Genomic DNA, 26,897 nt, shown 5'->3' with positions numbered 1-26,897 from the left:
CTGTGCCAGTCACCCCTGTGCACGATCGCTCCAGATGCAAAAAAAAGGAACAAGAAGACTACAAAGTCGAACAAAGCCACGACAAAGCTTTTACACAGAGGTGTCATGCATTGACAGAGAGACCTGACGGCGAACTTTTCTCTTTTTCACGACCCATGCATAATAGGTAAATGTGTGTTTGAGAGGAGGCGGGGGGGGGAGTGGGGAGTGGGCATTGGCCTCCTGTGGCCCTGCTTGCTAGGAGGAAGGGGGGGGGTTATTCATTCATCCAGAAGACAAATTGCTCTCCTATGAAAGAACGACTGCTTTTTTGGAACAAGCCAGATGTTACCTTTCATGTGCTAATAGGATTATTCATTAAGAGTCAGATTTTCTTTTTCTTCCCAGGGAGCACTGCAACAATGCCAAGCAGTTGAGGTGAATCGCATGCGTCTGTTGTTGAAGAGGGGAAGAGGTGTGTGAAGCATGTTTTCCCCCACTGGTTTGCAGTCGGGGCCCGGTCCACTGGGGCTCCGACGGGCCCCGAGGCAGAGGCAAACAAGACGGGAGTTTTCTTTGTTAATGTGAAGGAGTAGAGTTTGGGGATCTATAATTTTGTTGTTTTCATACTTTTAGCGTCCCAACTGAGAATTATTTTTGTTTCAAAAATTCAATTAACTCTTTTGTCTTTTACATAATGACAAATGCCCGAGGTGACATCTTCACAATTGCTTCCAAACCACACAGATATATTCAATTTCCAATTACTTGAAAAATGCCAAACAATTCATTGATTGTCAAAAATGATGTCAAATAGGTTCCTGTAGATCGACTTGTGGTTCAAGCATACATTTCTCGTGTGGCGTCAGGTTCTCGCAAACATTACTGTGACTTGATATTGATACAAATGATTGATCTCAGCAGGTGGAGGTCAGGGTCAGCAGTCAAGCAGGCTGGTAGGCTAAATGTGAATTAGAGCCATTATTTTAAATACAACATTGTTTAGATCCATGTTTAGTAGCTCGCAGTCTTCTTCTCTGCCCTGGCTGTATATCCCAGCCCGTCACCACCACCTGTTGATCAGTGGAACAGTGTGACTCCAGCTGTAGGACTGTGTGTGTGCATCCTCAGTCAAACAAAGCGTGGAGCCACTCACAGAAGAAAAAAACTGCTCCAAAGCTCTGCGAGAGGTCCAAAAGTGCTCAGTGGATCTTGCTGTGTTGCTCTCAAGAATAATAAGAATGCACACAATCATGGGAAGAAAAAGTCTGAATGATATTTTTTTGGTTTATCATTTATTTACTCACACGTTTTACCTTGAATTCTCGAATCAAACTGTTTTTCTCGCATGCCTCCGCGGTGAACAGAGAATCCCAAAACTAAAGTAAATCCTTGATGAATGGAAGTGAGGTCAACAGCAAAACTATGTCAATACAGCCGTGCACAAACTCTCACAAGTCCTGCAGTAGAATCTAAGTATAATTGATGCAGCCCTATGCTCACTACTACCCAAACACATGCATATTTGCCAAAACTAACTAGTCAAAACACTACCGTTTCACAAAGGCTCATTATGCGGGTGACCTATTCCTTTAATATAGTTCCTGTGTGTGTCCTGCAAACAGTCACTTTAAAAAAGGTGCTCAAACTGTTGTATACATCAAATCCTTCTGGGACAGAATTGATCAAAAAAGCCTGACATGATTTTCTTTTGATTTTATATACAGGTGTACTGAGGAAGTTCTATTTTTTTGTAGATTGTAAAGTAGCTTCATACATCTCACTCTCTCCTTCCACTATATGACATAATTATACATCTTATTGACAAAACAGAATTGCTTTTGCCATTTCTGCACCCTCTTCTCTCCGGCTTCATCTTCCCTCTTCATCATTATCCCTGTCTATTTCCTCTCACATTCAATTCTGCCGCATCCAAACTCTCCATCTACATCCATGCACCTGTTTATTCTAGTATTTTCCTCTTGTCCATTGTGCGTGGTAGTGTGTGTGTGTGTGTGTGTGTGTGTGTGTGTGTGTGTGTGTGTGTGTGTGTTTGTTTTTTTGTCTCTGCTAGTCACGGCTAGGAGGAATCTGAGAGCAGCAGGGGAGTTCTGTAGTTACCCATCAGCTTTGAAACCTCAGCGTGTCTAGAAGGCAACGAGAGAGAGAGAGAGAGAGAGAGGGGGGGGAGAGACACAGAGAGAGAAAGCAACAAAAGGGGGAAGAGAATGAGAGGAAGAGAACAGACAAAAATAAATAAAAAGGTGTAACAGAAAGAAGATATATATTATGTTCTGCAGGAAGAAGAGAGGGGAGAGGAAAAGGAGAGAGTGATCTGATGCATTCTGATTAGAACAGGCAGCCGTTGCAGCATGCATCCTTCCCCGAGTTCTTGTCTCCATCTATCCTCTCTGCTAGCAGACGTATGAATTACAAGCTTCCTGTAAATTCACCAAGACTCCCAAGAACCCACCTGGGTGCAGGCGTCGCACAAAAAGCCAACTGACTGCAGAGAGTGAGTTCATGACAACGAAAAGGAACAATTCAGTGGGGTAAAAGCCAGTAACAAAAAAAATAAAAACTAATAACGCTACAATGTCCGTAGGCTACAGTGCAAGGATAAGAAGTCCTCCATGAAAACAGCAGCAGGCTTCTTTACTGGTGGTGATTTCTAGCTTTATACACAGTAGGGATGGATACTAATGACGAGTACAGCACACACTCTCAGGCTTTGGAGGCTCAATGAGTCTTGTGCTGTAACTGCAGTATCTAATGCAGTCCTTCTCTCACACACACACATTTTGTGTGAGCTACAAGTGCACAACTGAGAGCGATTTAATATGTAATATGAATATTAAAATATGTGTGTGGAAAATCTACGTAATGCACACAAACAGCTTTTCAATAAATGCTGTGCATATGGAGGAAACTAAGGAGGAGATTGTGAGTGCTGGGGATTAACAGCAAATCTGGTTTCATCCTGTCACAGTATCAGACTTATGAATATATACATGAACTTAGCGTTCCCTTTTAATGTCAGAACTACTATGATGCCATATCAAACCACAAATGGAACAGTCAAGCTTAACAATTATTGTGCATTAGTTCTGTGAGACGAATCATTTGGCCTCATCATCCTTGAGGTTCGTCAGTTTAGTTTAGGAATATCTGGTTTGATTCATAGCCATGTTGCTAATGCTGCATCTTTATTTTATTGAAAATGTATCTGACCCTAATACACAGAAGTATTCCGACACTTCTGCTGTGTAATCACAACGGAGTCTAAACGTGAGCGCTACTAAAACATGTTCTCCTTGGTTTATAATTAGGAACTTTCATGCCTTGCTCTCGACTAAAAATACGTCCCTGGTGTTATTTAGTTATTTCAGCAAATTATTCTTGCTTGGCAACAGCACAGTGGTCCATGATGACTGAGCAACAATTACTCAGGGAGACAATCCCCTTAAAATCCTGTGATTTCCAGTGGCGTTCCATCTCACGGCATTAAGCTACCATTAACTGACAAAGGATTTGCTGCGTTTGGTGTCGGCCTAATGCACTGCAGTGCAGTTATCCCTCAACACTGACCCGTACAGTCAATCAGCGGGCTATATACACAGTGTATATACCCTCACATCACACCCTGAGAGCATGGCAGCACCAAAGCTTGCTCACACGCTGCAGCACAGACAGAAACTAAACCCCCCCCCCACAATAAACCCACCCTTTCAAATGACCTTACCAACAACGAGCCAAAGTAAACGACGGGCCTGGATATCTTTTTTTTTTTTTTTTTTTTTTTTTTTTTTTTTTTTTTTTTTTTTTTACTGCATAATCAGTGTGCTCTTAAGAAGCAGATCAAAGACATTCTCAGAACACTGCTAAGCCCTGTGTAAATATGAACGGAGGCTGACAGACGAGAGAAAAGAGGAAAACAAAACACGAGTAGACAAAGCTGGATTACAGTAGAGTTTGGAACGTCCACCTCTGCGAGGATACAGCCACACTCATTTGTTCAAGCAGCATCTGAAGCCACGCTGAACTGTATTAATGTTAAACTGCAGCGCTAGGAGTGATCATGTAGCACAAAGAAAGACTTCAAACGTACTTTGTCAGTAATTCAAAATCCTGATGCTGGCTTCATTAAACTAGTATTAATGCCACCACTAAATCAGTCATGTCTCAGTTTACATCCATGTCTGTCCAGAATATCATCACTTTAACATTCACATCCTTTAATCCTATTAGACATTTGTGTGAAATTCTCATAATTAGCATATGAATTCTTCTTGAGTTATGGCCATGTTTTGTGAGGTCACAGTGACCTTTGACTACCAAATTCGAATCATTTCAACCTTGAATGCAAGTGGACTTTGGTGCCAAATTTAAAGAAATTCTCTCAAGGCGCTCCCGTTACATCACGAGAACAGGACGGACGCGAGGTCACAGTGACCTTGACCAGGCGCTCCTGAGAGATCTGCTCTATGGATATTAGTGAATATTAGTGAGGTCATGTGATGACAGCGCTTCGACAAGGTTGGGCGATAAGATCGGGCTCATAGGGCGGCTGTGGCGTAGTGGAGAGCAAGGTAGTTCTCCAATCAGAGGGTCGGTGGTTCGATACCCGGCTTCGGCAGTCGATGTGTCCTTGGGCAAGACACTTAACCCCAAGTTGCTCCCGAAGGCTTGCCATCGGTGTGGACTGGATGTTGCATGAATGTTAGTTAGAGTCTGATGGTGGCACCTTGCATGGTAGCCTGTCATCAGTGTGTGAATGGGTGAATGATATGTAATATACTACTGACTGTAAGTCGCTTTGGATAAAAGCGTCTGCTAAATGACTGTAATGTAATGTAATGTAAATGTAATAGTCAAAGTTCCAGTTCATCACAAAGATGTTGGATGTGGATGAGGATACTATTTTTTACAAGCTTCCTATCAAACAGATTAAACATAAACTGTGCATGGATTGGGGAGAAATATCAGGGTAATGTCATAAAACTAGAGTGGTGGAAAAGCTCGGAGAAACATCCTGTTAAATGCTTGAACAGGAAAGGCTGTTTAGGCTGCCGTCGCTAATTGAAATGTATAGCCATATTTCCAGCGTTTAATCAATTCCCTGGTTTGGTGATGCATGCCGTATTAATGAATTTTCCTGTCAGTGGAGCAGAAGCGATAAAACAAAATTAGTCAAGCTCAAAGTTACGGTAAACATTCAATCCCCAAGTTGCATCAGGACACTGAAATGTCCCACCTTTTTAAGATTTTTACCCCTGGCAACCAAAAAGTTCAATTAGGCAACTGCCATTCACAAAACTGCCGACTCATACGCAGTTTAGAATAATGCAAGACATGGGGAAACCATTTCAAATTCAGGGTGTGTTGCATTAAATGAGCACGCGTTTGGAGCATAAGACCATTTCCGTTAAAGAATAAGTAGTCTGGATTGTCCTTGCATGGCTGCAAAGCTTTAAACAATGGCTGAATCAGAAGAGGAAATTCTTCCCAAGAACCAGCCGTGCGAAACATGCTCTCCAAATGGACAAAATTCACTCGTGTCCCTAGAAATATCCCAAATAATACACTTAGTCCCAGTATGACAGCCTTGTGAGCTGTGCTGCTAAAACAAGGTCAGATGTCTGATGTGTTTTGCCATGCGCACATGACCCTGTGAGGTCTGTTTTCGGTCTGTCCTACTGGCTGGAAAATAGTGGGTCAGTTCACTTCACTTGTTTGCCCCTTTAAAAAAAAAAAAAAAGATCAGGGCCACCCTAAAAAGAGGCAGTTGTCACAGCCTTGCGTGATGAGTCATGCTGTTTATGCAAGAGGCCGGGGGGGGCTGTTCCAGCCGTAGGTGAGATACGAGTGATGCTGCAGTCGCCCGGGCCCGAACCCAATGGGTAACAAATCAGATAAGTGGAGCCAGGGAGACATCATTCAGCCTGCAGTGCTGGCATGTCAAAAGGGATCAAATTTAAATGAGGATATGATACAATACCCCAAAACTGTATGTGCATTGTTGAGGCTGTGTGCAGGGGAAGGGGAGAGCGGAGGAAACATTGTTGCCGTTTGCGCTGACGAGACACATTCACGTCTCGATATCTGATGGTTGAGAACAGGGTGGCATCCTGTATTGTAAACAGATATCATTTTGCACATATTGAAAATAATGTTTAATTTGGGCCTAGCTTATAACAAAGATACATATTCACTGACCTGATTTAGAGAGGGGATGTAGGGTTACAGTTTAATCTCTTGTTCAAAATGTCGTCCCTTTTTAACAAACATGGAAAGGACACAGACAGTGATGGACCGGGGAAAGCACAGCCAGGCTGGTGAATAGAAAAATAAATCGGGGAAGAAGCGGCGCGTGGTCAAACATTCAGAAGAAAGGGAGGAAAAAAACCATGAATATCTTCCTTCTGAAATGATAGAAATGCTGCCAAGCTGGAGTAATAAATGGGAAAATGATTTATTGGATTATGCCGTCTGCAGCTTTGATTCTTCCCCCTTTACGTTGCAGAAACGTGCATCGATACAAGGTAGAGATGTCGGTAAGACTGATTCCACTAATAACAACACTGTGGGCTTTTTAAAAATATATTCTCCTGGCATTTCTTTGTGCCTGACTCCAGTAGTTTTGTGTCCATTTTGCAGTACCACACATGCATCACAGTAAAATAAAAAAGGTATATACTTGTTTTGGACTGTATTGCAGTATGGCTGTAGTTTGTTAGTTTCTGTTGGCAGAATATCTTTCCCTAATGCCTTCTGTGTTGGACGTGTACTCAGGTTTCACAGCACTGTACTACCTGGTCATGTGGACACATTGGTAATTACCTGTCTGTTGAGAATCAAACAAACATCTGCCTGCACAGCAGAAGGTGCCATCTCGACCCCGTCTATGTGAGGCTCGCTGTGCTGTTCTCGGACAGTGTTCCCAGTTACATTACTGGGCATGATTGGACAGTTTCAGTGGAGGACAGCAAACATTGCTGGGCCCATTTGGCTTTTTTTGAAGTTTCAAACATTGGATTTCTTTTGACAGGACCTTAACAAACAGAGAGCCAGTGCCCATGAGGTATTTGGCTTCTGGCACATGAGACAGGCTACTCTGAAAGTTAGGTATGTTCTAGGAAGAAGAGATATTATTCACAGCAAAAAAAAAAGTGTTGGGAATAGCAGCTTTCTAATTGTGGCTAACTTGTGAAAGAACACTGTTAGCAAGAACATCACAATCTTGGGAATTTCTTCACTGGAAATGTGACTTTTTTTTATTTATATATTCATGCTGAGGAAATGTTGCTAGGTCCTTAGTAAGCAGATTGCCAGAGTAGAAATGGCAACATGTGCTATTGCTATATTTAAAGATGGTGTGTGACTACAAGGGGTCGTCTACTGATCTGTAGAATGATGAAACTGTCATGTTAGATCTTAGCTCAGATAGACAGGTGGATATCCCCCTCCAAGCAGAGCTGGACCCAGACTATAACTTAATAACAGAGAGCCACGGCGATAAGATGATGGGGTAGACAGTGAGAAACAAAAAAAAAAAAAAAAAGGCCATTCTGTAGCTCCCAGGCGAGTAAACAGAAAGGTGTGAAATAGGAAGTTGACAGAGAGCAGTCATGGCAGAGAAGCTGAGACTGATAATTATAATCCTATCTGATTTAGCATCTACATGAGCCTGTGGAGTGTTTGCTTATTGTTAATCAGCAGGCAGAATTATATTTCTGTCGGAGCATCAGAGAGTTGTGATGCCCCCACCATACCTGGGAGAAAGATTATTCATATCTCATAGTCACATCTCGGCTAAGATGTTTTTCCTTTGGGGATTGTTGCACAGTTCTCTGTCAAAGGTTTGTCTGTTTGCAGGTTCCATTATTTCAGCATAGTCTCTCGTCTCTGTACGTTTAAAAAAATGGAAAATGAACACACCCCATACTCCCATATGCTAGAGGAATGACAATGTGCTCCCCAAATACGCCCAGAAACCCTCTTTTTACTTACTAATTAAGAGGGAAAGGTCAGACAGTGAAGAATCCTGCTGAACCTAATGAGCCATAGAGATAAACTGAGAGCAGACCTCAGGCACAGTCTGCAGAGTAGTCCACAGTATACTGCTACTGTTGAGGCCTGGAGTGTGTTTGAGTGTGCATGATTGTAAGTGCAGTGTCTGATGGCTCCCAAACAAACCGAGACACAAACACTCATCAACTTAGAAAGTGGGAGAGGAGGAACCGGTAGTGATCGCTGCATTAACTGGCAATGACAAACAAACGAGAATTATGCTTAATATGGAGTTTTTGGTTCCACGGAGATGAAGATTAAATGCACCATGGAAATCTGCTAAGATTATTTTTAGGGCTTGCTTAAATCGCTTAGTAAATAAACACAGATGGAGATTGGCAAGCATGACAGACGCTTGCCAACTGGCAATTAAAAGAGAAAATGATGGTTTTCTTTTAAGGATAAATACGCTGTACGTGCATATTGAAAAGTTTAGAATTGCACGACATCACCACACCGTTAGATTCAAAAGTGAATTAATAAATGATCCCTGATATACTTAATTATCAGGGGATGTAACTAAAATATATGACAAATCTTCATATTTGTGATGCTTTTTGGCATGCATGACGACAAGTGGCTAATAAAAGCACTTTTTGGTAATATTAATAACTGCACAGGTTTCTTCCTTCTCCGTAAGCTTAGAGAGCGAGTGCGTTCTGTCGAGTAGGATGTAAGAGTCAGGCAAGGGTCTTTGTCTAAGCCATTCATTACCCATGATTAACACAGCGTCTCTCTCTCTCTCTCTCTCTCTCTCTCTCTCTCTCTCTCTCTCTCTCTCTCTCTCCATGCCTCTCAGGAAACATGGTGAGCAAGGAGGGTGGCAAATGCATGCTCACCAACTCAGAGTCTGACTCGGAGGCAGCGCCCTTGCCCTCCACCTCGCTGGCGCTGGAGGTGAAGTATTCCCTGGAAGCCAGTCGACAGGTGAGGAAGAGAAACAAGGCCCTGCAAGTGCGTTTCAAGGATATCTGCGAGGCCCAGAACGAGCAGAGGGAGGCGGAGCTGCAGGCAGCGGGCAAAGGCAGCAAGCCCATCTCCTACAAAGTGGCGTACCGCAAGTACATGACCGTCCCCGCCCGCCGCTCCATCCCCAACGTCACGAGGAGCACCGGCGTGCAGACGTCCCCCGACCTGAAGAAGCGCTATCAGACCTTTCCCTTTGAGCGCAAGAAAGGCCACACCTTTAAACACGTGGCGGCCGTGGAAACCTATAAAGGTCAGAACAACGGTTTTGTCATGGAGGTGAAGCAGTCCAAGGCTGCCGAGCAGGGTTTAGATGAAGAGGAGGAGGGAGCCTGCGGGGGGAGCGGAGTCCGGAGGACCAGGGCTCTGCTCCATACTAATGAGTGCATCGCCACAGTGGAGCAGCACACTGCACCTGATGGCCTGTGCTCTGACGCTCTGCAGCTCAGTTGCTCTGCAGACACGGACTGCCTTGCAGACACACAGAGGGGAAGTGGAGCCGGAGCACAGGCCGAGTACGCGCTCTGCAGTGTCCCGTCCAAAGCCAGGGCAGGATTACAACACAGGGAGGCCGACACGGACCGCTCGGCCGCCAGGCAGCTGCTCGTTTTGGAGGAGGGCTCGTCCCGGACCCTGCCGGACAGGGCCTCCAAGGTTACGGGCCCCATCGCCTGGAACTCCCTCACGCAGGTGGAGTGCCTGGACAGTCCGTCGGTGCGTAGCAAGCGGAAGAAAGCCCTGCAGCTCAACGGGCTGCAGAGTGAGACGCTACCACGTTCTAGCAGAGGCTGTACGACGCAGGCACAGTGCCACACGGGAACGTTGTCCGCTCGGCCTTTACGGGGCATGGACGAGCCTCTGACACCCTGCGGAGGTGGCGAGGCTCGTGGGGCGGCGCTCGACCAAACACAGGAGGCCTGCAAGCAAATAGTGCCTATTAATCAGGACGGGGATGTTAAAGCACAGCTCCTGGCCATGGAAAACCTCATCAGCTCTAGCCAGGAGACCATCAAGGTGCTGCTGGGGGTCATCCAGGAACTGGAGAAGGGGGAGGCCCACAGAGAAGGGTAAGACATCTCACTTATAGACAATTCTTTACACTTAAGATTTACAAATTTGACTTTTTCCTCCCCTGTACTGTCAAAGAATTCTTCACTAAGGGTGACATCTGTACAGCTTACTGCATAGAACTCATTTAAAACAGAATTGCTGTAGAAGTTAAAACCGAGTTGTCTACCCACCATGACTAAACTGATAGCAGAAACACTGAATTTCCTAACGTTGAATAAGAAACTGTGGATCTTTCCGTTAATGGCTGATACCAAAAATCTGCTCAATAAGGTCAATATCAAGGGCTGGTACTGAACCGGTGAATTGGATCAGTGTCCCCCTACTTCACAGTGGTGTCAGGCAAACACTGGCCGAAAAAAAGAAATGTCATACATCTATAAATAATATTTGGGGAAAAGGGCCTTGTGTTCACAGGGCAAAGCCAAGGAAAAGAAAACATCAGAGACACATTTATGATTCAGCGTGAGCAAGAAAAAAAAGAAAAGCGTCCTCTTGATGAGTCACATTGTTCCTCGATCTTAAGGACAAGATTGTATGTGTGACAGCTGTCCACCCAGCCGGCGCTGATGGACCATGAGAGTTGAAAGGGAGATCACGGCTGCATCGGGTTGGGATGATGTGGCATTTACCTGAATGTGCCCTGCAGTGCTATTACCGCACAGTGTCCTTGTGTGATGATTTTCCCTCCAGATATGACAGCCCTGCAGCAGGACTTGTTCACAGACGATTCGACTCATGTCAGCCAATTTGGCCCAAAGGGGTGTGAGGACACGTCATATGAAACGGACAAGTTCTCATTATTTTGTGAATGGAACTGATTCCGTCACTGTAAAAACACATACGTATTTGCATTAAAGCGGCCTGTTTTGCCCAGTGGATTCCTTAAGAATAAACAAGAACGGTGAATCTGTCTGAATATGAAAATGTAATTGTTATGATGCGGGAAAGAAAAATCATTTAAATGACGACATCAAATTATAAGGTACCCCTTTTCAAGCACTTTTAAGAAAAGTACTCTTAATACAAAACTAGAAATTGAACAGTTGGCCTTATCCAGCGACACACCATGTTTATCTAGTAAGTCCAAGGTCTTTGAGAAAAAAGCCACAACCTGTGAAAATTTTATTCACTGTTCAATGGATACTGAGTATATACAAAAGGGCTGTAGATAGCATCCAGCCCGCTAAAAAAAAGAAAAAAGAAAGAGGATTGTCTATCCAAAGGGATGAGGCAAACAAAATGGCCAATTTGTTCAGAGAATTGCTGGGGCTCTGCACTCAGATCCCTATCTGTTTTAGACCAGAACTGTTGAGAGGTACGGAGTGAGAAAAATCCATAAAATCGACATCATACCAACCTGGAGTCCAAAACCTGTGGGAATTAACCACAGAGACACAACTGACAAGCTCGCATCCTCACAAACACAAATGTTTCAAAGTGTATAAAAGCAACTCTCAGTATCAACTCGGCAGAACGACAGTGTGTAAAGGAGCAGACCTTACAACAGTGCGACTTCACACCATCAAAAAAGGAAAAATTATCCTTTTTTTTCTTTTTTTTTTTTTTTTTTTTTTTTAAATCTTGCACAAGGCAGCCTTAATCTCCTTATCGCCAAACTCATCAAAGTGTGTTGTGAGTGAAAAAAGTAAGCGGACATGTGGTGCAGCATGGGGAGCCATCTCCACTGTGTTTTTGCCAAAGCACATCTGGTTTATCAGATGTGCCTGAAGTGGCAGGTGGGAGAGGAGAAGAAGGGGAGGGGGGGGAGAAGATGAGAGAAGAGGAGAGACTTCATTTGTAAATAAATATGAGTGACTACTGTTTAATGGTGCCATCTGGTCACATGCATAAAGAAACAATCACATTGTCTTTCCACACTTTAATTACCAAAGCCTACATTTAGTTTAAGTCAGTGAGCAGTGTAAGCCTCTTGTAATCCATCTGAGCCCAAATGAGGCTCTACTTTTCTATACAAGCGCAGTCGTCTTCCTCCTGTACATATTTCCTTTTATTTATTTTTTTCGAGCCAAGCGAAATAAATGTAATGCTGCTTTAGTCACACTACATTAGCTCCATGCTCCCCTTACATAAATGTCACTGACACAACAAATAGGAGCGCCCTCAGGCTATAGGTGAACCCAGCGAAATTATCCGATATATAAGTCCCTATGTTGTAAGACATTCATTTTTCATAAAAAGGAAAATGTGACCTTGTGCACATTCATCACCACGCATGTGCTCATGACACGCTGCTCAGACACAAATTCAATGGCTAATGTGCTGTGACTAATAAAAAGCACAATTCCCCCCTTACACTGCTGACTCAGGATGTTAGGGCTCTGCGATTGGGTGTTTTTGACTGAAATACTCCATCATATTCATAGGTGACCTCTTCCCTTTCATGATTATGTGCAAAAGTTGTGTGCAGATGATTCAGCTGGGATCGTTTTACTCCCATCCAAGAAATGGAAATGCCCAAATTGCAAGTTTACTTTGTCAATGCAGAAAATAAACAGCGCTCACGGACCCCTAACATCCGAAATGACTTCCCCCACTTTGCTACTCAGCGAGAACGGAGACAGCTGACGAGTAAAAACAGGCGGAAATCAAGCATGTGGAAGAAAGTGAGAGTGAGAGTGACAAGGAAGGCTGAGGCTACATCTCCTTTAGTTATTGTGTAATTTAGAACTTTATAGAATGTATTAGCAGCTCTAACCAAGCTGCTGGGGCAAAGAAAAAAGAAAAAAGAAAGGAGTTCAGAGCACATTGTCCCCACACTCCATGCATTTAAGCACTCACACACATATATATCCCTCAGGTAGAGCCATGCCAGGGCCATACAATACACTGTGAAGGATGCCATGCAGTCTTAAAGTACATCAATGGCTGCATCGACAGCACAAAGCACAGGAATACATTTGCTGCATCATCAGCCAATGTTGGCAGGCCAGACCCCAATTAATCACACTCATGGGGACTTGTTGCTATAGCTAGTTGTCACTGCATGTGTGCTTGTTGTTATGCCTTTTGGACTCCCACCCACTCAGTGACCTTTGGGAGAGCTCACCTAGTAGCACAATGGGGGGCTATGAGGATAAATACACTGTTAATGGCACTTTTACTTCACTCTCTACAGGGAGGCTTGTCTTATTTTCTCTAATCAACGCAGTGTGAGAGAGCGGCGGGGAGGGAAAAAAGATGGATCTAGAAACAGAAGAGAGAGAAGGTTTGTTCAAACCCAGTTGGCAGTTATTGATTGGCTCACCTGGGTGGAAAACGACATCCCTTCATTAAAATTAAACCAAGCTGCAACCTTCCCAGTATCACTGGACTCATCTTTTTCCCCCATTAGCTCATTAGGCGACGGCGTTAAATAACAATATTGACATCAACACCTCTCGTACGCCTGTCAGAACATACAGCACAGAAACGAGTAGATAAGGAGAGGAAATTTATGATGGCTGTTTAATTTTTTATTGGTGTCGCACCTTAAGGGCAGTGTGACAAGAGTCCTTGAGGGAGAGGACTTAAAAAAAAATGTCTCTGCTACTTCAAAGATCAGAGACAAGAACTAAATGGGAACGTTAGCTCATTAACGTCAATTAGAAGAATTTGAGAAACCCTGATTTATGACAGTTTTTGTTTGTAAAGAGTTGTTTGACAGCTTGAAATAAAGTTAAAAAAGCCCAATCAACTAAAGAAATCTTAGTCGACCAAGAACAAAATGACCAATTAGTCGACCAATCACCTAAGGGGGGGCAGCCATTGTGGAAATCCATTGACGCCAATTAATGGGCGAAGGCATACATATCTTAAATAGATATCTCAAAACTAAATAAATGTGTGACTGGTTGATGAAGGATGATACCTGGTTAAATAGCAGCTCCAAAAAGCCTCACAGTCGTACTGGGTGTACAAGACTGCTTCCTGTTGATGCAGCAGTTTATGTCATAACCATAAAAAAACACCCAGCAAAACAATCTTGTCCATGTCATTGGTGAAGTGAGTCCACAGTAATTCCATTGTATTACGTCATTAATTATATGGGGAAACTATTGCTGTCAATCAATATGCACATTTCCACACAGTAATCCAATAAGAAAACCATTGAGCCTGTGAAGCATGGAACCAAGTACTTCCATTCAGGGTCAGCACCTGGTCTTTAGCTGCCCCCTTGAGAAATATGAATCTATAATGGGGACTTGGATCATCACCATCTTTTATCTCTGAGGCAACTGATAATAGGACAATATAGGGGCACACAGGATATAATATAATAGGATATTGATGGGTTTGAACGTGAATTCCGGTGAATCAATATTAGAATGAAATTAAAAAGGTTCCTAGTGAGGATAACAGTTACTGTGTGTTTTACAACACTATATTGAACAGAATGGATTAATCAATGGGGGGGTGGGGTTTCTCTAGTGTGAGTAAAAAGCCTTGATATTAAGAAAAGTAGAAAGAGTAGGTCATATTGGGCTCTCACATTTTAGAAGCAGGAAGTAATCGATAACGAAAATAATCATTAGTTGCAGCCCATCCTATTTTTGTTATTATTTCATGAGAACATTTGTAATGTTATTGAAGGGTAATGCAACAATTATGTAGGGGAAACAAGATTTATTCATTTTAGTCGACATCTGCTCTACATCTATGGCCACTGCTTTGTTTATGCACCATGCTAAAACCACAGATGAACCATTAGTCTACTTGACGACTAGTGGTTTTGATAGTAAACTAGTTGACTATTCTGTGAAACCCTTCTTCCCTGACACAAGTTCTTGATCAAAACAGCAGCACAGGATCCCCTCCTGTGTACTACTTTGCCTTATCCGACCTCAAATCAGTCAACCCCTTGCTAATGGCCCACACTGTGCTCTCTCTGCCCTGGCTGCCGGACACAGGCCACTCAGGAGGGCAGCGGGACTCCACATCGCCCCCCTCGTTTACTTGTGCTCTGCTAACGAGGGATGACAAACAAGATGAGAAAGAAAGGTGTGAGGGAGCAGCTTAACAAGTGCTGTAATTACTCATTCACGACTCTTATCTTCCCCGCAGACTGTCCTATCGAACCGGACAGGACACGGCCAACTGCGACACATGCCGGAACAGCGCATGCATTATTTACAGGTTAGTGGCCATTTCTCTTCAAAGACACGATGATCCGAATGTGCCCTGTCCTTTCTCCTTGAGGGAAAGCGGACAGGTGAAAGAGAGGGGAAGGTGGAGAGGAGGGGAAGGGGCCAGGGGATGCAAGACTAATGTGGATGCTGTTAATGAGCACATGGGGACGTGTGACATTCTCTCTCTCTCTCTCTCTCCATCTCTCTCTGATTCTGTCATTGTCCCTTCACACCCCTATAATCACTGGAGGGTGTGTAGCAGGTGTATGGCACGCTGGATTTAGAGACAAAAACGGCACAAGGTGGAAAAGCAGGGAGGATACATGCTGGGGAATGAGAGAACGATGGGTCGCGAAAGGTGAAATTAATTACCTTCCAAAGATCATGAAATATCATCACTGTGTGTTGTTGCCAAGCCAACTGAGCCTCTGCGTACTTTTAAATTCAGTACAACCGATTTGACAACCGGTACAGACGCACGAGTCCAAAGTCATTAGTCTTCCAGGGGTACAGAGTTTTCGCTTTATGAAGGTATGCACGTGGAAGCATGTGTAGATACTTTGCTACTTAGGTGTCTTGTGTTTCAAGGTATGAGAAGTCAATGTATCAATTAGTTGGTTGTCAGATAATTAATTGCCACCAATTCTGGTAATTATTTCAGTAGCTTATCCAGATAAAGTGACAAAAATGTCTGGTTCCAGCTTCTTAGATGTGAAGATTTGCTGCAAATTAAATCCCTTCTAAGCTCTGACTGGTGGTCGTTTTTGGGCTCTCAGAACTTGTGATGGGTATTCGTCACTATTTTTGGAATTTAAACAAATAACAGATTAATCTAAGCTAAATGCTACTCTCAGCATGATAACATGCTCAACAAGGGTTTTAAAACAAAATAGATTTCCGCTTAGTTAGAGAAAATACTAGTATTATAGTACTCTTTAATAATAAAAGGTTGTGCTTGATACTTCAGATCTTTCTCTAAAATCTTCCTCTATAAACAAAAAAAAAAATCATTTTAGAAGTTGTTTTTTTTCAAACTTAGTGAGAAGGCTGCAGGTCTTGATCTATCTCTCTCTCAAACACACATCAAATGTACTTTAAAATGAACGCTTACAAATTTGCCAGGTGGCTGAAGTCCCTGTCGTACTGGACAGCATTTATGCTTTTGTGCCTTTACAGTTTCTGTGTGGACTTCACAATATTTGTGCAGAACAAAATAAGCATTATTAAGATAAGGAAAGTCCTGCGTTTTGTGTCCATAGCCCTACTCAAAAGCTGCAAACCGTGACTTTAAACGTCCTCTCTGTAGGGCAGATAACGCCGCTGGACACGGTGCTGGCTGATCACTCCGATAACAGCTTGCTCCCTCCCCATGTCGGCAGTAGTAGAATTATAAGATGCAGAGCTTAACTGCAAAACATCTGCTCGTATAGACAACAACGTCAGCAATGCATTTAATCCCTAATCCATGTTAAATTAACCACTGGTAGTCGATCAGTAATCAAGGGTCATATGATAGGGGCATAACTATCAGGGAAGGACACGTCGTGACTGCTAAGACCCAATCAAGTAGCGAATGCGGGTGTCTACGTCATCGTTTTAAAACTGATGCAGTTCCGCCTGTCCACACTACGAGGTAATCCCGGAGTTTTCAAATTTACCCGGCTCTCGGTAGCGTTTCTAAACCCCTTCGTTTTCAGTGCTCAGTGTAAACGTAGCAAAAGATACGCGTTTTGAAATGTAAAGATTGTAATGTGGATGTTGCCTGACAGTCTGCAGCCCCAACGAGGGCCCTTTGCTCACAGTTAGAATTGAGTGAGACCAACCAGTACGTGCAAATGTGTATGTTTGTCTGGCAGTCTGTCTTTCTGACAGGTGCTCAGAAAAAGAATGATTCCAAAAATCCCAAAAGAGAAGTTGAGTTGGCAAAGGATGAGACATTTAAAGGGTAGGAAGGTGAGAGGCGATCAATAATGTAACATGTTTTAGTCGACACTCCTGTTCCACCCAGTCGGCTTTCACCTCTGAAGAGCCATTTAAATCATGTTCTATCTACTGCTCTCAATAACTGATAAGCCTCTGGCCAAACTTCAATCAGCTCCGGATGAAATGAAGGCGCAAGGCACAGCTCTGTTCCCTCTGATGAGCTGAAGAAGGTGCATCCTGTCGTCTAGCGGGGTGCGTTACAACCGCAGCTAGACCTCGGCATGGCCACAGGGTGGAACACAAGAACAAATATTCATAATTTACAAATATTCAATGACAGCAATAAGAAGTAAAAGGAGCTGAATTATGGCACATTGATGTGAAGGGCACTGGTAGAGCACAACATGGCACAGGTGAATTAAGAGGCAATGGGCTGAGTACAGGGTTGAAGGATGGATGACACAGGACAGACTGCTGAGATGGGAGCTCGCCCCGGTATTATAAATTAGTCAGTGTGATTTGGCCCTGTGGGGAGAGAGGGCCCCGCTCTCTCTGGTCTACCTATCCTCCATCTCCATCTCCATCTCCATCTCTGCCCGCCTGAGTAAAGACCAACTGTGCTTGCCCCGCTGTGCCATCCTCTGAAGACTCAAGAGACGTCCGCTAACCATCCCTCTGAATCTGTGAGCACAAACTGCACTGTGATAACACCTCTAAATCCCCCCCAAATATATGAGCAATCCTTTCTACGGTTCTTTTTTTGTCACAATAATCTTGGCAGCTCAGGGTGTACCTTTACCCATCACTGATGTGTTGGGAAAGGTGTTTCATTTATACATCCCCATGACTTGAATTCCCAATGAGGGTTTAAAATATGCAAAATGCAGGCTGCAATAAAAGCTATGATTAAGTCTGCCTGTTTGAATGAGCCAATTATACATACAGTACGTGCCAGTGAGCTGTCCAACATATCCATCTTATCTAGTTTTTTTTTTCTTCTTACCTGCGTTTAAAAATCCCCAGAGAGAAACCGATATATTATATGATGTCAGGTCAGATTTGACCCATCGACTTGGTCGATGCTGATTATGCACACACACTGACAACCAGTCTTCAAACAGGTGCTATATTAACATTAAAACTCAAAAAAGCTGCCCAAAAGCGTCAAAATCAATTGAAACACTTCATATGTGGAGGAAGTGTAGAAAAACAGAAACGAATGCTTGTTTTTGACAAACCTCGACCGGCGCCTGGCAAGGTTTCAAGTCGATAAAGGGCAAAAAACTATTCTAAGTGAGATGTTTGAAATCTGTAAAATTGACCCGAGTTCCCCTTTAAGGGACTCACTTGGCATGGTAAATTGTGTTGATTGGACACAGAATCAAATATAGCAGCTGCATTCACAGAGGCAGGAGGATTAAATGGCAATCTAATTACTTAGATCTCCATGAAAACAACCTCTCTGGAGGTGGAGGAACACAGGATAGGGAAGCAGAGCTATGGAGGAACACACACTGTACGTGAGAAGAATAGCTGTTTATGATATCTAATATTATTATTATTATTTATTTTTTTGTATGTGCATATCTTTGTGCCATAGCAAAACGAGCGCTATGCTCAGGCCCATAAAAATCAGTACTGACCCGACATAAACCCACATAGTTTCTGTCCAAGTCCGACCTAGGCCCACACCATGGCAGCAGTTTTTGGCCTGAGGCTGATTTAAAAGTCAAACTTCCTCTGTAAAAAAATAAATAAGAATATGTAAAAATAAATATGATTACAAGATAAGGTCAACTTAAGTCTTCTCAGTGAAAACTGTTGTCAGCGACTTCATTTTTCAAAGATCAACCAAAAATCAAATCACTATTCAAATCATGTATAACAGAAGGGTTATATATTAAAGCACGTAGCATTCGTGCTCAACTGAAAATTAAAGGGGACCAATCGGGTTCGGGAAGGGAATCGATGCTCTAGGCCAAAACCCTAACTCTTGTGTTTATGATGGAGCTGGTCTGATGACCCAAGTGGACATATGGGCCCATAAATAATTTTAACGGAGCCCAGAGAGGAGCCAGCCATGCTTTCTTCAGCATAATCAATTTGTCCAAGAGTATATGGCATCATCACAGAGCCCGTCCTTAGCATAACAACAGCACTGGATCAATACGGTGCTGTGGACCACAGGCCGGGACTTCAAACAGAATACACAAACTGCTGAAGTCTTCTGTCCTTGTCTGGTCCCACTTTCCTCATTTTGAATCATCGTGAACTCTCAGGTCTGTCTTTCTCTTATCATCACGTTTTTTCCTCCAGAGTACGCTATCTCGTCCTAAACAGCTCGCAGTGCGTGCTCAAATGAACTTGGGGATTTGACTCTTAATACAACGTGCGTGACATTGAAACAGAATAGGTGAGAAAGGGATGAAAAGATTATTGCAATTCATTCCATCTTGCCAGGTGATGTAATATATTTTACGTTTAAAAACAGGAGAGAAGTATAAAAAAAAAAAAAAAAAAAAAACAGACCGAGGATGGATGGGAAGACAAATGGCTGTGGATTTGAAATGCATTCCGCTTACTTTTAAAACCTGAGGCGTTAAAGTGGTGACGTGTCTTGACTCAGAAACCCTGTAATCTCATTTTCCTCACATTGCATTAATGTGCTGATCAAACAGGGAGATAGATTTAAGTGGTTGTGATTAAGGAAGGCGGCTGTGGAGGCCTCCACCACTGGGTAACATTGTTCACAGTGGGGCATAGTAACTTCCTATGAGCCCAATTGTGTCTGATCATTAAACACACTATCTGATGGTAAAACATTCTTTGACTAACATTGTGTGCAGTGCAAAAGATATATTAAAAAAAAAAAAAGGAATGGATATTTAAAAAGATGGGAAAAAAAATCTCTAATCTATTGTGTGAGGCTATGAAAATCAATTAAGCGAAGCTAAAGGCTGAAGAGCTGATTACATTATTACATATGGAAATTGCTGAGCAGCGGCGTTGTCCTGCCGCACGACTCGGCTGCGGGAAGATATCTCTTTTTGTGCGAGCATAATGATGTTTTCCAACATGGTGGCAAGCTGGTTACCATAGCTACAAAAGTAAGCCTTGGTTGGAAAAACAGTGACGGTGGGGACAGTCAGGAAGAGCGCACACACACACACACACACACCCCGGGGAAGATAAGGAAGGGGAAGGGGTGAGGACGTGGAACAGGGAGACAGAGAGAGGACGAAGGTGGCGTCGAGCGATAAAGACTCTCAGATGTTTAAGGGGGGGGGTAAAGGGTGTGTGTGTGTGTGTGTGTGTGTGTGTGTGTGTGTGTTATTTTTTCTTTTCTTCCTGTATATACACTTTTTTTTGGAGAGCAGGAACATGACAGGGAAAGAGTGGGAGTGAGTGAGAGGGACACAAAAGGAGGAGTCAGAACCAGTGTGGGAGAGAGGTTAAAGACCGACAAGGTCCAAAGTGCCTTCTTCAATTTGCTCTGATCCGGCAGCACACTCGGGGGACTGGCGGCGAGGTGACAGTAAAATGCCAACAAAATTCACTTTCAGCTTAAAAAGTAAAAAGTGGAACGACGCGGCAGGGCTCGTGACTAGTTTCATAAGGAGATGCTGATAACTGGGCCGGGTGTAGAGACTAATACATTTTTCATTAAAAGGCCTTTTGAGTGTGTTTCAAAGATGAGATGATTATCTTTTCACTCTGCTTCTTATTTCATGATGATTTCCTTTTTTTCTCTTTCTCAATGACATTTTCTGGCTATGCTGTTCAAAAGTCAAAAAACACTTTACCTCTTCTTTTTTATGATTTTCCTGGCAGATTGAAATTGAGCAAATTTAATTAAAGAGTAGATTCAGCGCCACAAAAATAACAAAAATAAACAGCTACCAGCACCACTGTTCCGTTCAGAACATCATGAATCTACCGGTTGTTCAAATATGTACATTGAGGATCTTTGAGAGAGTGTGTTTAAGGTTTTCTTTGATTACATTAAAGCTATAAAGCTGTATCAAGTCTAAAAAATACAGGTAGCATCTAAACTTGCAAGGGCATTGAAAGAATTGCAGATCAATAATGATTTAATCATGATCTGATAACAGATACGTGGTACTAAGTGGGATAAATGCTATAAACAATATGTAAACATGAGTCAGAAGAAGCATGTCGGTATGATAAAGAAGGCTAGACACTGAGAGGGACAAACAGGGTCTCTGCATACGAGCTCAGATGTGAACTTTTATCCTCTGAAAATCATGACATTTGTGTTTGTCTGGTCCGTGAAGCATGGCGTCTGACAGTAAACATCGCAGAGAGGGAGGGATCGACACGCAGCAAAGGTCAACGCATTGTATCTGCTCAAACAGCTTAATAACCCCCTGCCACGGCCCTTTACTAAAGATCTGGATCTACAGCTTTAAAAAAAAAAAACTTTAAAACACATCTCTGCTGCAGGATTGTACCAAATGTGCTGGATTATCGCATAAATATTTGTTAATCTTAAACAAGTAGTACTTCATATATGAAAAAAAAAGTTTTTTGGTCACACGTTTTTATGTATTTTTTTATTTATCGACCACCTTAAACTACCTAAAAAACCTGAATTTAAGGGTGAGAAGTATTCAGTTGAACACTTATATTTAAGTAGTAATCCTTAAAAAAGTCTAAAGCAACTGTGAACTAGAGTGAAGTCTACAGAAGCACATAAATGAAAAGCACTGATATCGTAAACTATATCCTCAGAGCAAAAGCTGAAAGTACAAATGTTCTGATTGCACCGACAAAAATATCCCATGGTTGCATAGCAACAACAGGCTAAACATTAGGCTAACACTGAGGAGCAGGGACAGTCCCATCACCGTCCTAGTGTTTCTGCGTGTTTGAGTGAGAAACATCTCACAAAACTGACCCAGCATTAAGCTACAGTACTTCCCCAAAGATCCCCAAAATATGCTCATGAGATGTGTCACTTTGTACGTCTTCGCAGTCAGAATTGTAGGTTTTTTAAGAGAAGAAAAAAGGCCCGTTGCAACACCTACCGTGTGACAGCGGCACACACTCATTAGACTCCGATAAACACACAGTCATTGATCACAGAATCCTTTGATGCCGCTTCACTAGTTATCTGAGCTGCAAGAGGCCTGTTAATTGTGAAGCCCGTGAATTACGTTTTAATATGTGAGCTTGAGCTTGACTTCAGAGGACGTCGTGATCTTGTTATACATCACGACGCCGAGGGCCTTGTTCACACATGTAGTTCAGCTCCCTCGGGCATGTCTAAAGGAAGAAAAAAATAAATAAATCTAAAACTGGTATCAAAGGGCTTTTATAGATATCGTGAGACAAATAAAATGAACAGTAAGAGAGCAACAATAAAAGCAATCAGTAAATGTAAGACAGTGAAAAGGTAATAAAATCAAGAATAGACTGGATAAAACAGTCAGGATGAATTATACAAGAGCGGCTAAAAGCATGTTTATAGCGGAATGTTTTTGGGAAATTTAGCTAGAATGTTTAAAAGGCCAACTCCGACCCCAACAAAACCCGTAAATAAGATAGACATTTTGTGCGTAGGGCTTAACGTTAGGTTCAAGTACTGCAAGATTATTGCGAACTAAAAGATTCATTGTTATGTTTTTAGTGTCAAATCTTTGTGTAGAGACAAAGCACGATGTGGAAATCTGCCTGCGCTGCAAGCAACTCATTCATTGGTCAGTTTCAGTGAACTGGTGTGTTTGTACGGTTGTTTCAAGGAAAGCATGCTAATCTCCTCTACATCCACCAAACCACACAACGGAGGCATATAACAGGTTGGATATGAACCGGGCCTAATTAACTGATACATGCATCCAACCGTATCCACACGCAGAAAAACGTGCGTGCGCGCACACACACAAACTGTAACCGGCTTCACACAAAGTGAAGTGGATTTATACCAGTGTAATTAACAGCCTGTGATTTATTGCTAATAGCTGCAGTGTTCTTGGCCCTTTGTAAAAAAGCCTGAGTCAAACAAATTCAAAGTGCTGAGTGTCTGCTTCAGCACCCAATACTCACTTGAGTCACTGTCAGACACCCACATTTACATCTGTTCCGTTTTAATCAATCCCAAAAAGCATCAACGTCTAGAGAAAGAAACGGAGCTATTTCACTATGATTTTACATTTTCTCACCATAAAATCCTAGCATGTGTGTGTGTGTGTGTGTGTGTGTGTGTGTGTGTGTAGCCTGGAAATAAATATTTGGCTGTGCTTTAAGATGCAACAGACAGATTAATCTGCACCTACAGCTCACCTGTATTACTAATAATAACCAACATCCAGTACTTTGAGATTAAATATGTTTTATAATTTATAATAATTAAGCCTTTATTAGTCAACAATGGGGAAATTATTTCTCTGCATTTACCCATCCCGGAGGACAGTGGGCTGCAATTACGGGGATAATGGGGCAACATCCAGTATGTTGCTTAGGGGATTAAATGATGTTCTGGAATGTAGATGTGCCACAGTGAATTCAATGTAGATGTTGTCTAACGTAGAAACGGGAAATCATTACAGCGGCTTTGCGTTTCAATCAGAGCAGGCGGCCAACTGTCCACCTCACGTTGACTCTGCATAATCGGTCACAGCGGCAAACTCTACGTCTAGCCAGGCAAACGGACCCTGCTGCCATTATGTAAGTCTGTCCGCCAGAGTCGCCACCAGCCCCGACTCAGGCTAGTGGCTTTAGCAGATTAAAGTCCCTCTACACTTCCCACAGCCGAGGCTGTAATCGGAGTTTCACTTAGCAGAACCTAGTAGTCTGATGTGCGCGGGCGTGGGATTACAATGATGGCTGGTTCCAGATAAATCCCCCTCGCACCCCGGGGAAACGTCAAAGAGTACACTGGGAGGGAAAAGATCCCCCAAATGAATCAATTCTGCATCCATACCTTTTTGCTGATGGTGGAATAGTGTGCAGGGATCAAAAGAAAAGAGGCTCACATCAAATCCAAGGCTCTGATCTCAGTTTAAGCAAAGAAAATGATCCTCGGTTCAACACCCCCTCTCCAGTGACCCAGTACTTCTCAATTTGAAATAAACTTGCTATATAAATCACGATAAGAAAGCAAATAACAAAGAAAAAAAAACCGACAACAGCTGGGGCAGACAAAGTGATGCAATCAAACTTAGTCTAAATTGGGAGATTTTACTGGGAAATAATGACGGAGTGAGCGAGAAAATAGGTCGCTTAACCATCCTGAGCAGTGCGGTGACAGATGCCAGTACAGGGGTCAATGAGATCAGGCCAAAAACGTAGATACGTCATACGGTTAGGAGGGGGGGGACTGTGGCAGTCAAAACATGTCAAGATTAAAAGAAGCGTGAAGGGGAAAGAAACCTGCGGGGTGATGATGAAAGATTATACACAGTAAAATTATTCAAATAAACTTTTTTCAAATAGCTAATAGGTTTGCAGCCTTTTCAAAAGAACACTAAAAAAAAAAAATCTGTGATTTTAGTGCAGTCAAAATAAGGGAAAGACTGTTATTGCTCAGTGGTTCATTCATTCTGATCAATTATGAAAACATTTCATAGTGGAAAAAAAAAGTCTTCCAGGGATTATTAGAGCACGGTGGGCTTTAATGTGTCTTATATGCAGACAGGGTTTGGGTAGTATTAACACAGCAGACAGTAAAACAAAAAGGGAAACAGAGAGGTTTTCTACTAAAATACAATTATTTTGCATGTATCGTAATAGTAGCACCTGGATGAGGTGGTGTTAATGACTGTATGCAGTACTGCGTTCGGTTTGCTGATTGTGTGACTCTGGGTTTTTTTCGCTGCAGTGTGGAGCTGGACTTCAAGCAGCAGGAGGACAAGCTGCAGCCGCTGATGATGAGGCTTTGCCCAATGGTAGAGGGCCACTTCCCCTCCCTGCCTTACCCCCAGGAGGCCTTCACCTCCACCCCGAAACGCAAGTCCAAAGCTGACTCCAAGAAGCACGCTCGCTGGAAACTCTGGTTCCTGTGAAAAAAAACCCACAGGAACCGTCTCCTCACCCACTACTGATGCACAGGATTTATGCGTCCGTCCGTCTGGTCGTCCGAATTTGTTTTTTCGCTTATTCATCTTCTTCTGTTTTGTAACATCTCCTTGGCTTTTTGCGGACCTTGTAACTTATGGAGATCGCCAACACTGGATACTGAGAGTCCCCCCCCTCCCTCAGAGATGACAGGATGTGTAATGGGACACAAGTGCGGATTCAATGGAAAAAAAATTCTAATTGTCATGCTTACCAAAAATGGAATTCAGAGTTATTTTGAACTAATTTCTTCAAACAGGGTGTGAAATTACACCAGGGCAACATATTTGGAGATCATCGAGATGAGAAGAAGATTTGATTTCCCTCCGTCTATTTGCATATATTTTTCTAGCAGACGTCTACGGGGTCCTATTCCGCGAGAACGGTTCAGTGACCGTCACATTTCTATTCACCTGTTGGGACTCTGTTGTCTTTCCTTCCAGCCTCCAGGAGAGGCTGGCAAATCAACCACAATGCTCTGAGTTCTACATCAACAGCATATCACCATTCTGCAAAGCACAATTAACACTGTTCAGGATACATTTTTCTCCAGAGTAATTAAAAAGAACTATTTTGAGTATTGACTCACACGTGTAGAACACCTACTAACTATGGCAGATCGAAGACTTTCATAATATCTAAAGAAGAGACCTAAAAGGACAAAAGAAGTCAGATGTTTATCGGAGTTCTATGATCAAACTTTCTATCCATCTCGAAAATGTCTCCTTGAATCAACTGACTTTGAAGTAAAGAATGAATAAATAACACTTATTTTCTTAATAACATTTGCAAAGTTAGACGTCAATGTACTTTTTTCTATATAAATACATATATATCTATAGCCATTCACTTCAAGGTTTATTGGAATATATTTATTTGAGCTGCAGTGAAGGGGGCTGTGCATTTAAAAAACAACAGTTCATAGGAGGAGGACTTTTCATACGTCAAACAACAAAGTTCCTACTAACCTCAAAGTGCATATATAGTCATTGAAACCCAACACTCTAGTCCAATCAAACGTCATCAGTATAAAGCTGTAATGTTCTGGCTCAACACAGAGGAAATCAATTTAAGAGAACCGTTATCATTTCATTCATGAAACCAAGTCTAACAAATAGTGTTGTTTCTGAGCACATGTGAGGGTTAACAGAAGAGAGCTGTGATTGTATCGCTGCAGCAACCTGCATCAGCTTCTCCGTTCGCTACTGAAACCAAGCCAGAAACACTGAATGTGCCACCTCTGATCACACCCAGGGCTTCTACAGTGCAGGCTGGCAGGCGCGTAGCCTCGCATGCCTTTTTACAACACTCGGATTTTGCAGGAGATTTTGCAGCAGATTTTCTAGCTTTTTGAAGTAACACTTTTTAAAGATAATGACAAAAAGGTTCGTCGTCCCCGAGCCCAACACTTTTTCAGCTCCCGCTCATCGCTTCCCATCTATCCCACTGTAAAGTAAAAACTCATGTCGTAGCTCTATAAAGGGTTCACAGACTATGTACAGCCAAAGTAATATTTGTTTTTACTATATAGTAATATATGTTATATAGCATCAGATAGGGCTTATACTATATTAATGAGTGGGAAAGCAGCCAAGAGAAATCAAACGTTAACAGCGCCTGCAGGAGTATAAAACCGAGGTAACTCTGAAAGCCAAAAACAATTGCCCTAAAAGAAAGGAAATGCGC

General features: G+C 42.6%; 2 protein-coding genes across 3 annotated transcripts in view; one reads left to right on the top strand and one right to left on the bottom strand.

Moving 5' to 3' along the window:
- The window catches only part of dock1 (dedicator of cytokinesis 1), a 175,369-nt gene that overhangs the window by 69,836 nt on the left and 78,636 nt on the right, over positions 1-26,897 (bottom strand). The window lies entirely within an intron of this gene.
- On the top strand, positions 8,854-25,159 carry LOC129091148 (inhibitory synaptic factor 2A). The gene is made up of 3 exons (XM_054598657.1): positions 8,854-10,082; positions 15,148-15,219; positions 24,976-25,159. Exons 1-3 carry the CDS (start codon positions 8,854-8,856, stop codon positions 25,157-25,159), a joined length of 1,485 nt encoding a protein of 494 aa, XP_054454632.1.

The sequence above is a fragment of the Anoplopoma fimbria genome, chromosome 5 (genome assembly GCF_027596085.1).
Source record: "Anoplopoma fimbria isolate UVic2021 breed Golden Eagle Sablefish chromosome 5, Afim_UVic_2022, whole genome shotgun sequence".
Taxonomy (NCBI): Eukaryota; Metazoa; Chordata; class Actinopteri; order Perciformes; family Anoplopomatidae; genus Anoplopoma; species Anoplopoma fimbria.
The sequence above is the reverse complement of the archived record's forward strand: the minus strand, read 5'-3'. Positions and strand labels throughout refer to the sequence as shown.